Source organism: Haliaeetus albicilla, chromosome 1 (genome assembly GCF_947461875.1).
Source record: "Haliaeetus albicilla chromosome 1, bHalAlb1.1, whole genome shotgun sequence".
Lineage (NCBI taxonomy): Eukaryota > Metazoa > Chordata > Aves > Accipitriformes > Accipitridae > Haliaeetus > Haliaeetus albicilla.
Genome location: NC_091483.1, coordinates 18,588,718 through 18,603,224, shown reverse-complemented (window position 1 = coordinate 18,603,224; position 14,507 = coordinate 18,588,718). Strand labels below are relative to the sequence as shown.

The 14,507-nt window shown below is 37.0% G+C and overlaps 1 protein-coding gene across 5 annotated transcripts in view; it reads left to right on the top strand.

Moving 5' to 3' along the window:
* LRBA (LPS responsive beige-like anchor protein) overlaps positions 1–14,507 on the top strand; it is a 434,158-nt gene that overhangs the window by 74,323 nt on the left and 345,328 nt on the right. For all 5 annotated transcript variants that reach the window (XM_069780575.1, XM_069780554.1, XM_069780564.1 and 2 more), the window contains 3 exons: positions 292–373; positions 2,039–2,162; positions 2,410–2,602. In XM_069780575.1, coding sequence (XP_069636676.1) covers positions 292–373; positions 2,039–2,162; positions 2,410–2,602 — 399 coding nt within the window. The remainder of the gene's footprint in view (positions 1–291; positions 374–2,038; positions 2,163–2,409; positions 2,603–14,507) is intronic.

The following is a 14,507-nucleotide window of genomic DNA, read 5'->3' as shown; positions in this document are numbered from 1 at the left end:
TCTTTCCTTATGATGATTGTTTTGGTTAAATTTGTTAGGTTTCTCTTCCAGTGTATTTAAAGTAACAGTGTGCGCTTAAGAGAAAGCAAAAAAAAACAATAAAAAATGTTTAGAGTAAAATTTTAGGAACAGGATGAAATAAATTATGAAGAAAGGCAACAAGTGGGTTTTTTGGATGATTTTTAGAACCATGGTGAAGTAATGATGGTGCTGTATGAGGAATGTATCCAACTATTTTTCAGTAAGCTGTCTTTGTGAACATTGATATGGCATCTTCTTCTTTTTTGCTAGATTCTGACTGAACAGATTTGCACTCAAGTGATACATAAACAACGTCCTGACCCAGATTCAACAGTGAAGATACAAAATCCTCGTAAGGATGATATACATTTCTAAGTGCTACTGTTAAGAAAAGTCTGCTCTAAAAAAACCATGAGAAAGCTTATTAATTACATCCACCAGTCTTAATTCTGATCTCAGTTTTACATTGTGTTTCATACAAAAGGAAAGATAATGTGCATTTATTTGGAGTTATTTAGAAAGTATGTCTCTATAGCTTTTTGAAAGATGTTTTATGTGTCTAAATGTGTATGTAGTTCATAACTCACCTTTTTTGGCTGTGCAGTCTTGTTCTGAAATGGTTTTTCAAGACTTGCACACACAGGATACTTTGATTTAATACATGTTAAGGTTCCAGCAAAATTCTGATTGCATTATTTAGTGATGTCAGATTAAATTATCTGAAATATGGAAACAGCCTTCAGCTTAAATCACATTCAGTATGACAACACTACATGGAAAATAGGAGAAATGTATCTGCTCACTGTTTTTGTTAGCTTACTTTATGGGAAATATCTTGATATGCAACTTTAGATGTCTTTTGAACTAAGAGAAAATACTGATCTCCTTTCTTGAATTATATGCTTTATTAACGTGTTCTGTATATAATGGACTTACAGCTTTGGGAGTTCATTTTTTCTGGAGAAATAATGGATTTTTCACTTTCATAGCTGCTTTGTCATTAAATGTAGGTCATAGTTGTGGGTTCACATCATGTGGAAAGTGAGGGAAGAGAAAGCAAAGCAAAGCAGATACAGAGGAAAGAAATCTGGTTGCAGTATGCCATTTGCCTTCTGGTAAATCTGTATAAAGCAAGAGATGTGAGGAGATTTCTGTTACTTTCTCTTATGATTTTTGAAGTTGGCAGTCACTGCTGTGGTTAATACAGATTATTTGTAGTGTGAGGTATGAGTCTGGAATTATCTAGGTCTAGTAGGAAGAGTGACTTCTAGAGTACCTTTTTAAGATCAGTGCTAATATCAAATAAGGAATTTCTCATTTTAGAGAAATTGTGCAAGGTGAACTGAAACTATCACAGTGACTGTGTTCAAATTGCACCCTAATTTATTTACAAAGTTAACCTTTTTTTTTTTAAATAACAAGAACAGTGACTGCTCCACTGCTTCAAAAAGTGGAATGTACCCAGAATTTTGACTGTCTCCTAAAAACATAGAAAACATTATGGTCATAAGAAATGAAATTTTATATTGGGAAGGTTTTGTCCCCTTTCTCAAACTTTTTTTTTGGTAACAAAAATTGTTAAGTATAATTGGAAATTGTTCACATTCTTCAAAAGTGCAATATTATTAAGTTAGAGCAAAATCTATGTGTTTTTCTCATATATCGATTTTATAACAGATGCATTGTATTATGTGAACTTCCTTAGAAAAAGATTCTGATAGCTTGTCATTTGTCATGCAGTAACATTTGTGTTGCTTAAACCTGACAATTCAAAAAAATTCAATTTTCTTCAGCTGTATAGGCCTGCAAATCCCCCTGATGGTGACCAGGTTTGGAAAGTCTTGGAAGAATGGATTTTTATTAGTTAAACCTTCTACTCAAATAGAGATGTGCTTTTTCTCAGTACAAAACTTTATTACGTAGCTTCACTTTTCGTGTACAAACAATATTGGAAGATGTCCTGTATTTTATGCTGTGCTTAGTACTCATATTTTGTTGCTCATGAACTGTTTTACAGAGATTTTGAAGGTTATTGCAATCCTGCTGCGTAATTCTCCACAGTGTCCAGAAACTCTGGAGGTTCGGCGAGCCTTTCTCTCAGATATGATTAAACTTTTTAATAACAGCAGAGAAAATAGGAGGTAAGATAGCTTGCTATATGCACATGTATACAAAATAAGTAACAAGGTCTCCTAGTAAATTAGACTCGTTAAGCAGATACAGCTTCATTGCTGTTCAACAAACTCTAGACTATAGTCTTCAATATGTAAAATTAGAGATGCTTGCACATAGCAATTGTTTTAAACATATTGAATTCCTGACTTAGCTGATGTATATTTCTAAGATATATTTTGAAATTTGATTAGATAGCTTATGTGTATTTTGCAGGAGTTTGTTGCAGTGCTCCGTCTGGCAGGAGTGGATGCTTTCCCTTTGCTGTTTTAATCCGAAGACTTCTGAGGAACAGAAGATAACTGAGATGGTGTATACCATATTCCGAATTTTGCTCTACCATGCAATCAAATATGAGTGGGGTGGCTGGCGTGTTTGGGTGGATACACTGTCGATCACACATTCAAAGGTGAGTGTTTGAAATAGTTGGGAAACTTAGTTACGCTGTGTGATTACATTTAGAGCCCTAAAGCGCTGTATCGTACAGTGAGATGGTCTTGAAGTGGAGGTCTGTAGTTAAATAAAAGCCCAGTGTTTCTATATGTTACTGGGCATAACTTTCAAATATTTGACAATTAAATGTTAATTTTGTTGCTTCAATACAAACCTTTTTGTTGTTGTTGCTCAAATTCTGATATTTTTGAAAATATGTGCCATTTTCAATATAACAAGATAATCAAATTTCAGGAGCGTTTCTGAAAAAATTTAGTGCTGGTTTCGCTTTTTGATAGTGGCACGAACACAAGGTGGCGCACCATATCTATTCATAAACAAAAATACCTTTTAGTAACATCAAAAGGCTGTAAAACAAACCAGTAAAAAGCAAAGAAATCAAAGTTAAGACAGATGCTTCAGTTATTAAGCTGTCATGGAATACAGGGTGAGAACGCAAATCCTTGCAGTATGAATGAGACTATTACCCTTCATTATTCTTCTGTCTGATTTTTTTGTTGTTGTTACAATCAGAATTATATCATAGAAGTTATTAGTGGATCTTCGAACAAGGCACAGTAGTATAAAAGATAACTTTCCTGCCTTATTCTGAACAAAGGAGTGAGGCCAGTGTGGGCCTCATAATTATTCAGGTTTATCAGAAATATTTACTTAAGATTAATTAAATTATAAATTACATATTTCTTAATGTGTGCAACTTAATGGTGCGAAATGGACATCTATGAATCCTAAAGATCACTTTATAATTCTAATGAATTGTTAACATTTCTGAGGTCCTTGATATTGTATGAATTTTTTCTCAAAAAAAAGAGTCTCTGCAGACAGCAAGAATACTGTTATTTTGCAGCTCTGTTTATTTATTGCATTCATAGCTTGGTTGTGGGTTATTGGGCTATGGGGAGACAAATGTAGAAATCTATATAATAAAAGTGTGTGAAATAATATCATTAAATAGTCACTTAGCTAAATGGAATCCAGGTGCAAAGAATCAAGGGCCAAATTTTAACCCTTACAGAGATCGCATTTTAGTTGTTGAAATATTCTTAATCTTCTTTTGTGTCAGCTCTGCAGTCTTCAAAAAACCTGTTTCCTCTCTTTGCCCCAAGATGCAGAGGGTGTGGGTGGAGTAGACTTTACAATGGCAAGCTGTAGCCAGAGTAAATATCCCTAATCTGCTTTTTTAGAAACTGGCATAATTTAAAGCATTTGTGTGATTGCTAGGAATTGCTGGGGAACTGCCCCTGGAGAAAGATGGAGAGGTGAGTGAAGGAAGACCACCTTTCTACCTCTGTTATACAGAGCTTTGGTATATTGAATTTAAAAAGTAACTAGCACATTATCTTATAGCTGTAGTTCTACTCTTAGACTCTTTTTGTAAGATAATGTAATGTCAGGAATCTCATTTAAATAGCTTCTATGTCAAAATATTATATGGATTTTTGGTCATTATCTTTGGTGACTTGATGTGGTTAATCAATGGTCTAGAGTTCATAGAGGAAAAAACAAGATTTTATTGTGATGCCACAGCCAAATGTTAAGAAAAAGCCCACAGTTTTGGAAAATACCAAAAAAAATGAGGTACAGATAATGTTACTTCTGTTTGGTTGGGGTTTGTTTTGTTTTGTTTTGGGGTTTTTTTTTTCCCTCAAAGGCTGTATGTTTTTGTGCAATACCATAGTGAATGAGAAAATGGCGTGCTTCACTCTGTGTTTCTCATTTTTGGTTCCTGGCATGCTGGCTTAGTGAGGTATCTTTGGTTGTAGGAGTAAGTTCCTGTTTCAGTTTTCCCAAGTCTAGCTTTGTTGGTTTTCTGGTCAATATGTAAGGACTGTTTGTTCTTCCAACCTACTTCTGAGGAAGTTGAACAATGGCAAGGTTAGAGCTGTGTGGGTGTGGGCAGAGCTAGCAGCAGAGTGGTGGTGTAATTTTGAAGGAATCATAAAGGAGTTCAGTTTGTTTGGACATTGGTGCTAATATTATCCAGTTCAGAAGCTGAAATGAAAATGATTAAACAACAAAAGCACCCAGAAACTAACTTAACAATAGTGATATGAATGATGATGCAATAATCAAGGATTTTAAAATTGGATTTTTTTTCACCTTTATTATGCATTTGCCATTTGAACTTTCTAATAAATAATACATGCAATTTATGCAACTAGCAATATAAAGCTAGATGATGTTTCATAACTATCTTTTAATTGCATGAGTATAAATTAGGATAAATCACAAAAAAAGCTCTTTCTGGTAAAACCTTACTAATCACTTGAGAATGTCCTTATAAACTGATATTAATATCTAATGATAATGGATTATTAATCCTTCTAATTATACTTATTTTGAATAGCTTTGTATCCTGTTATACCAATATTGAGAATCATATAGATTCACACATAACAGCGTAGACATAATTCAGTGGGCAAATTGTTCGATGCTAAGTGCCTCTCAGATGTTTTTGATTTCTAGCATGCTTTCAAAGTAATGTGGGAATTATGGGAACAAAAATATTTCCTTAACATTGCTAAGAGAATAACCAATTTGTGTTTTTGTTATTTCATCTCTAATTGTATTGGGTTACTGTTTATTTTTCCTTTTTACAACCCTTTGCGCCATTCCTGCCACTAATTTATAACACCATTCTATGATAAAGAACTAGTACATAAAGGACTAGTGTTACAGAATTGGATAGGTTTTGCAGAGCTACACATCAAGATACATGCAGCTGCTATAAAAAGCCAAAGAAACTCAATTGCAATTTTATTGTCCAGTTTGATAGATTTCCTGCCACCTTTGTAGCAGGGAAGCTGTTTGTCACTGTAACCCTCTCCTCCAACAGCTGCACAACGTTTTATAAGCAGCAACGGCTTTTCTAGCATAATTGCACTGCATTGGTTTCCTTGCACTCAGAATTTAGAAGGTGTGTGTAACCTTTTTAAAGCCAAATTTCTTAGTATTACTCATGTATTTTGCTCATTTCCATATTATATTTTTTGATGGTTTCCAAATATTAACACAGTGTATACAAAGATGTTTAATCTGTGGCTTCTAGTTCAATAAAAATGTTAATGAAAAAATTAAATCACAACTTCAGTTTGTTCTTTCTAACTGACCAGTGCTGAATTTATGAAAGCATCTAAGAATTTCTGTTTCTTAAACATTGTAACCATGCTGGCTAGGCCTTAGATTTATCTGTCTAGCCATGTTACTTTGTAAAAAGGACTGATGATTTTTGGGTTAATAATAGGAAACAAGTAAAGAATGGTGGACAACGTGCCTTTTTGACCTTTCAGCTTCCCCAAGTTTTAAAAGAATATAATGATTTACACAGTATAATGCAGTCCTTAATTAACTGAATGTTTTAAACTACTGGGAAGAACTAACATTTACTTATTTCAGGCCCTTAAATATATTTTATTACTTAAAAGTTGTTCATGTTACCATGTGATTCAGTTAAAGAAGATAGTTGGGTAAATTCTGAATTTTTATTTTTCTTTTAGTAGCTCAAGAAATTTTGATTGACTAAGACTCAGAAATGTTAGTATGTATAAGGTACAGTTTTATTGCTGTATAAGTGGAAATTGCTGTATAAGTAGAAAAATTTTGTTCACTGCTCTGAATGGGAAGAAGTATAATCTTGAAACGTTTTAGTACTGTGACTTTAACATACAATGTATTTCTAAATAATTGTTAGTTTCAGTCTAAGGAAGTACAGTTGTAGTAAACATTGGTGAGTGTCAAGTAAATTTGTATGTTCTTTGGTGCCCTGCTCATTTAATACAGGAGAAAAAAAAAGTGTGCACAGCATTTACACGTGTTATGTTTGCCTGATTTTCATCACTGTCAGATGAGGGAAAACCAGCAAAAGCAGCAAAGATTAGGTAGTGGAGGAGTTAATATATGATGGCAATTTAAAAACTAATTTGCAGAGAAGTGAACATGGCTCAATAGTTTTAGAAAGTAACAGACCATCAGGATCTCTTGAGTCCAGATCCCATTGGCATTCATGGGTTATTGAGGACACTTTTGTCTTCATTTTTTCTCCGTATCTTGAAGAAGGTAGGGTCTCTCACAGTGGTATGTGCAGGCATTTTGAGCTCTAGGGCATTTTGAAGGCTTCAGATGTTCTTCAGTCCTCTGAAAGGTGTGTCTGCATTGTCTTGAGGGGAAGCAGAGATAGCTAGCCAAGAGGGTCATTGAACTACTGCAGGTTTTTGGTTTTCAATTGTGCGATGCCCAATATGTCAATGAAGCAAAGCTGGGGGAGATGCAAATTAAGTAGCAGACTTGAAATGCTTAAATATGGGGTTCATTCTTATGGTATAAACAGTTATTTATAAAAAATTATTGCTTATTCAAGATAGAAATTGTTCTTGGGGGTCACCTGACTTATGGAGAGCAGAAGGAACTTGGAGACTAGAATGTGCAGCCTCCTTTAAAGCTGTGTATCCTCCGAAATATGTGGTTATGACACAATTCTTCACCTTTTCTAGGCGTTGCCTTGTTACAGCTTCTTTTGTAGTAGATGTCTAGGAAGGCTTTTCCTAATCAGTGCCTCTGAGGAGAAGAAAGTATTTTCTTTATTCAGCAGGCAGAATAGTCAGGAGGAGGGATCTGTACCACTGATGGGCTCTTACACTGCAGTTATATATGGTTAATGGGGAGCTCCCCCATCTCATTCACTCAGTTTGAGTGAGTGGAATGTCGTGAATAAAGCTGCAGGATGCTGAAATTTTACTAATTCAAACTGGAAGAAAACTGTAAAATAGGGGATAGGAATAGAGTGAGCAAGGTAAACTGAGAATTAATGAAGCAGGAAGGAACAGGATCAGCTGGGTAGAGGAAGCTGTGCAGAAGCCTTTAAAGAAAAGCGCAATAGAGATTTGCTACTGGTTGAGAAGTGACAGAGGTCTCAAAAAGAAGAAATGGGGAAACTTTTGCAGTGGAAAGAACTGATGCATAAAGAAGCAAACAGCTATGAGAGAGTCTTCCGAAGCAAAGATGACCTGAAGAGAGAATGGATTCTCATCTGTACAACTTGGTATAAAAACAATTAGCATATGGGACCTGTGTCTGCAGCCTAAAGAATTGTTAGTGGCCTCCTTTGCTGTTCCTGCAGAGTTTGAGGCAAACCTCCTCCATACTTGCTGCTACATGTGTTCAGGTTGTGGCTGTGGGGACTGAACTGGGCCTCTGGGCCATGAGTTGAAATGATGGATGTGGAGCCTCTGCTATAGGGCTCCCAACAACACATGGGGACATTGGAAAAGGGTGGCCAAAGAGAGAAGTGCATAAGACCTATAGCTGGGTATTATGACAATGCAGAGTGGTAAACACTGAATATAGTTACAACATATTTGTGTTAATAACTAAATATCAAATGTGCACAAGGCAGAATTTGACAGTCTACTGAACTGTGGAAATGGTGGCAGGGATTGACATAGAGAGGAGATATATACCTTGAGAGGATAATGTGCTCATGTCTTGCAATTTAAACAAATTAAAAGCAATAGTTGCATTATTGAAAATGAGCAAATACATGTTTGGTATACTGTTTCAATTTATTATTGCATGGTGATGTAACAGTAAGCTATATCTTGACTTGATTTGAAAATAAAATGCTGCCAACAGATCTAAAATTGTCTCTCAAATAAGCAAAGACTTTTACAAATTATATTGACTACTTGACTAGTACTTGCTTTCTTATTCTAGAAATTATTTGCATGCATAGATATTTCCTTAAGCTGAGGAGAAAAAGGGCAAAAGTATTGCTACTTAGATGAAAATACATTATGCAGAAACATGAAAATGTCTTGGTACAGTGTTGTTTGTTGGGGTTTTTTGTTTGTTTGTTTGTTTTTACCCCACCCCGCCTTCTGTGTCATTGAATGCTTTTTTGGTGGAAGCTTAAACTCCTTCAAGAATAGAAACTTCTCATATGCAGTGTCCTGCATAATACATGTTAATTTGCTTTTCTTAGCTTTCTTCTGTGAACCACTCAGAAATAACCCAGAGATTCCTCAGGTCTGTGGATTACAGACTGTAAGTCAGTGTATGGTGCACACAGTGCCTTTGTATCTTTCACTTCACTGAATTGAAAATTAGGTTTGATATCTTCAGATATTGGTGCCTCTCCTCTAAACAGACCTGTTTGTTTGGAAATTAGTTTCTACTTTTGAACAGTTAGTGTAGCTGGAGAAGTGGAAAAACAGGTCAATAAAGTCCTTGTTAAGATTTTAAAAGTTGTAACACTTTCTGGAATTATGAAGAGTTTATTGATGGTGTCAGCAGCACAGGAGCTAGTTTGCACTGAGCAGACTTTATAAGGAAACAGCAGTACTATATAATTGTCTGACCTGTCTGGCAGACATTCCCTTCTTCTCCCTACAAAATTGCCCACCTGATAATGAAAAAAAAGGACAAAATCTTAACGTATAGTTAAATATTTTCCCTATGTTCTTTAATGCAAATGTCAATCATCTTAACCTTTTTCATTGCTGTATGCTAATTTTTCTCCTTGGCAATTAGTAAATGTTGGATGTCAAATTAAGTTAAAATTAATGGCAGAGGCAAATGTTGCAGTTATTAGCTCACAAGTGTCTTTAACTAGTAGTGCGTAGAGATGCATTCCAAGCATTGCAAACGGCTATGGATTAACCATCAAATGATGGTGAAGATTAATGATTGGCCTTTTAGCTCACTAATTTAGAACAATTTCTAGTAATTAATTTTGTATTATCAGCTTTACAGTTGCAAATGCCTTAAGGAAAATAAAAAATGACTTGAGTTAAGTACATTTAAGGTTCCTCAAGCGAACAGTTGTCTTGTAAATTGTTGCATGCTGCAGATCTTAATGTTTAATCTTTAATACCTCTATATACTGTCTCTGTCTACTTGTATTTATTAATCATAATTTCTACTTCCTTTTGCATTTTTGTTGATACTGCTTATGTTAACCTTGGGTATTTTCTTTGTAGGGTGTATTGTTTGGCTTTGTGAACCTTGTGTGCTTCATAAATGCCATGTCATGCAACAGACATGTGGCGGAAGAATTGTCCAGTCCCTCCATCGTAGTACCACTATTTCTTGGTTTCCTGTCAAACCAAATTACAAATTAATATAGTGAGCAGAACTGTTTATACAGGCTTGTTGAAAAGTTGGAGTTTACAAAGCAGTATTTCTTAAATTTGTTTTCTTTTTTATATAAATAAGAAAACCCCAAACTCTAAATGCATGTTTGAAAAATACTGGTTTAGGTAGTCTGTGTAATTTTGTGCATTGCTATTTTAATTTGAATATTATTTAAAGGACAGTATTTAATGTGTTAAATACTGTTAATGTATTAAGTGACATGAATTCTTTCTGATATTTATGGTAGAAGTAGAAATTGCTATCCTTTTTAAGTGGATTTTTTGGGTTTTTTTTGTGAGTGATGTTCTCCTGTGGTTCTGTACTGTCTGATTTTCTTTACCAGTCTCTGTCTCCTTGCAGTTTCTTGCATTGTTCTTAAATCAATGTGGATTCTCATCCGATTGTGCTTGGATTTATTTGCCCATAAGTTCACATTGCCCATCTTTGTCTGTATTGACACTGTGTTGCTATGTAATGGCTTCCAAACCACTGTCTATTCCCTATTTCAGATGAGACTGATTGTGAAATTATATTACATCCCTTTAGCATACATTGTCATTTTAACTGTTGACCATAGCCGGGCAAAGATCAACTTGTTGCAAAATTGTTTGCGTCTCTAACCTATGCAGTCAGTAGAACTCATGCTTGTAACTTTCAACAGTCTTAGTTGGAAAACCAAAACTGCTCAGTTTGTAATTCAAGATTCACATGATAACATTCAAAATTAATGCAAATACCTATGGTGCCTATCTGACTTCAAGGTAGCACATATAGGTTATTAGGAAAAACCAAAGCATGTAACAGGAAACTCTCCGAAGAGACAAAAGACAGAAAGCAGCATGGGAAGAGTTTGAATAATGAATGAATAAGATAAGTATATATTGCTAATAAATGGGGGGGGAGGGGCTTTGCTGAAACAGTGGCTAGTTTTTAGATAGAATTTGGTTTTGTGATTGTTTGGATTATAAAAAATAGACGGTCTTAGATCTAGATGAAGTTTTATTCCAGCACTGAAATTTTAGTGTCTTTAAAATTAAATGAGAAGTTTAAATGAGAAGTTATGATGTGAAGGAAAGAGCTTGAAGGCAGGGGGATTCCATTGTTGGCAAGGCAATAAGAACTTAAGCTATTAAGAATTAACTGAAATCTTGGCTGTGGCACTTTTGTTAATGAGTCAGTGAAGTTGCTAATGAGGGGCCAGAAAATTTGTAGCTTTCAGTAATGTAATATGAAGTATGACATGCACATAAGGATCTTGTTAGGATCACAGAGATGTGGTGGGATGGCTTCCGTGACTGGAGTGATACAATGAAGGGATATCAGCTCTTAAGGAAATACAGACTGGGAAGATGAGGAATAGGGTTGCCCTTTATGTGAGAGAACAGTTGGAGAGCATGGAACTCTGCCTGGGGATGAATAAGGAGCCAGCTGAGAGTCTCTGGATTAGGATTAAAGAGAGGACAGGTAAAAGTGACATTATATTTATGGAGTTAAATCCAGTTGGCGGCGGGTCACAAGTGGTGTTCCCCAAGGCTCGGTGTTGGGGCCAGTTCTGTTTAATATCTTTATCAGTGATCTGGGTGAGGGGATCGAGTGCACCCTCAGCAAGTTTGCAGACGACACCAAGTTGGGAGGCAGGGTTGATCTGCTTCAGGGTAGGAAGGCTCTACAGAGAGATCTGGACAGGCTGGATCGATGGGCCGAGGCCAATTGTATGAGGTTCAACAAGGCCAAGTGCCGGGTCCTGCTCTTGGGTCACAACAACCCCATGCAGCGCTACAGGCTTGGGGAAGAGTGGCTGGAAAGCTGCCTGGCAGAAAAGGACCTGGGGGTGCTGGTCGACAGCCGGCTGAATATGAGCCAGCAGTGTGCCCAGGTGGCCAAGAAGGCCAACGGCATCCTGGTCTGTATCAGAAATAGTGTGGCCAGCAGGAGCAGGGAGGTGATCGTCCCCCTGTACTCATCACTGGTAAGGCCTCACCTCAAGTACTGTGTTAGTTTTGGGCCCCTCACTACAGGAAAGACATTGAGGCGCTGGAGCGTGTCCAGAGAAGGGCAACCAAGCTGGTGAGGGGCCTGGAGCACAAGTCTTACGAGGAGCGGCTGAGGGAGCTGGGGCTGTTTAGTCTGGAGGAAAGGAGGCTGAGGGGAGACCTTATCGCTCTCTACAACTGCCTGAAAGGAGGTTGTAGTGAGGTGGGTGCTGGTCTCTTCTGTCAGGTGGCTGGAGATAGGATGAGAGGAGATGGCCTCAAGTTGCAGCAGGGGAAGTTTAGATTGGATATTAGAAAAAATTTCTTTACTGAAGGGGTTGTCAGACATTGGAACGGGCCGCCTAGGGAAGTGGTTGAGTCGCAGTCCCTGGAGGTATTGAAAAAGCGCGTAGACAAGGCACTTCAGAACATGGTTTAGTGGGCATTGTTGATGGTTAGACTCAATGATCTTGAAGGTCTTTTCCAACAGAAATGATTCTATGATTCTATGATAGTGGGCATCTGCTAAAGGCTGCCTGACCAGGAGGAACAAGCAGATGAGGTCCTGTACAGATAGATAGGAGCAGCTGCATGTTCGCAGGCTCTGGCCCTCATGGGCCTGATGTATGCTGGAGGGACAACACAGCAGGACATAAGCAATCCAGGAGGTTCCTTGAGTTCATTGACAATTTCTTCCTCTTCCAAGTGATAGAGGATCCAATGAGGAGAGGTGTTTTGCTGGACCCTCATACTTACCAACAACAAGGGGCTTGTTGGGAATGAGAAGGTCAAAGGCAGCCTTGGCTGCAGTGACCATGAGATTGTGGAGTTCAGGATCCTAAGGGGAGGGAGGAGAGCAAAATCAAGCTCACAACCCTGGGCTTACGGACAGCGGATTTTGACTTATTTTCAAGGAAGGTTGATTTAATGCTGTTAACAAGATGATCAATTTGGTTGGTAAGAGAAAATCTGAAGCTGCAATCAGCTTTTTTTATAAATGGGATTGGCTTGGTAGCACACTAGGAAAAAATCAGCATTACAGAAAGACAGTACTTCACAGGTTATACAAACTGAGACTAAATGGCCATTTCTCCAGAAGTAGTTGCCAGCACTGTAGAATGTGTTCATGGAGTGGAAAGTGGGAAGCTATGAGGTAGGTTGCTTTTACTCCTGCATATAAGTTTAGTGAGACTTAGACTGGAATGATGCATGAAAATGTGGATGTTCACAGTATTAAAAATTTTTTGAAACACTGGAAAGGTTACAGAAGGGGGTCACAGGAAGGATTCTAGTCCTTCAGAATGAAAGCTCATTCTTTTTAGATGGTCCTGTTACTTCTCCATCTTTTGGGCTTTTAAAAACAATGTTATAATATGTTAAAGAAAAAAAACACCTTTGAAAACATGGTATTTCTTCCTCATCAAGGTATTTTTAATAACTTGGAAATACAGACATAATTAGTGACTAGAAATTGAATTGAATCTAGACTTTCAAAATGAAGAATGATACTTTTTTTTTTTTTTTTTTTTTAAGATGATAGAGTAGATTTGAACAAATGATCCAGGGGACATTTCATCTCTTGATTTCTAAAACCAAGGCTGGACCACTTTCTGGATGCTGTCATCCAATCCATGTTACTGGGCTTAAGTGTAGGAAAGTGGCTTAAAATTGAGGGCTGACCTAGATGATCTGATGTTACTTTCTGGCCTTCACCTCAGTGATTCCTTGAAGTGCTAGGGGAAGGCAGCTGTAACAGAACTGATGATATGCTTTTAGAACATGTTTAAAGTTATATTCTTTGATGCTTGCAATTTACTTTAACCAGGTTGGTAATTTATCAAAGCACTTGCTTAGATAGGGCTGCCAGAACTTAGAACTTTATATTGCTGTTAAAGCTTGTTGTGTTTTGTAAGGACTGGTGTAAGCATCAAGTGTTGCTTGATGAAACTCTTGCAACACTGTGAATGTGCTCTTTTTGCAAGGTGGATTTAGTAACTGCCAGCCCTGCAAAATATCTCTATGATTAGTTCCATTAAGATTGAATTGTTGCTGTTATTGAACAGATTCTGAGAGTCATGTACTACTCTCCATTGCACTCAAGTTTGAGCACTGAAGGAAATCATGTTTTGTAACAGGTCCTTCCAGCCACTATCTTGTGATCATCTTAGCATCATCATGCCTATCCCCATTTGTACTGGGGAGAAATGGCCGCAGCAGTGCCGTTCTTATCTTCATCTTTGTATTGCTTTGCCTTTGTTCAAGGAAACTAGTGAAATAAGATTTTGAGGCTAGACCTGAGACTTGTTCAAAGTCTTGGAAGCACTGCATAACCAGAGTAGAATCCAGGTCTCATACTTGGATGTAGCTTAACAGTGTTAAAAGAGTAAGTATGCAGTGTAGCTAAAGCCTGCAAATACTTTTGAGGAGTCATTTTTCCCATGTATTTTTTAAAATGAATGTTGCAATAACAAGTCTGATACTGAGGACAGAAATGGATAAAGGTAGCTATGTTACCACAGATTTGTTACAGCTATACTTGCATTGTGTAGGTAACATGCTATACCTACTGTGGGGTTCGTGTACTTTCTGGGAAGTACATACGGTAAGTTTTGCTGAAATAAACCAACGGTATTTTTATTTGTTGAATGTCTCTCTAGTACTTGTTGGAATAAAACTTTTTAGTAGTTTTGGAAATGGAGGAAGCAACAGGGAGAGAGAGAAGAGGGAAAGCTAGCTGGACATAAGGTCAAGCTGTCAAGA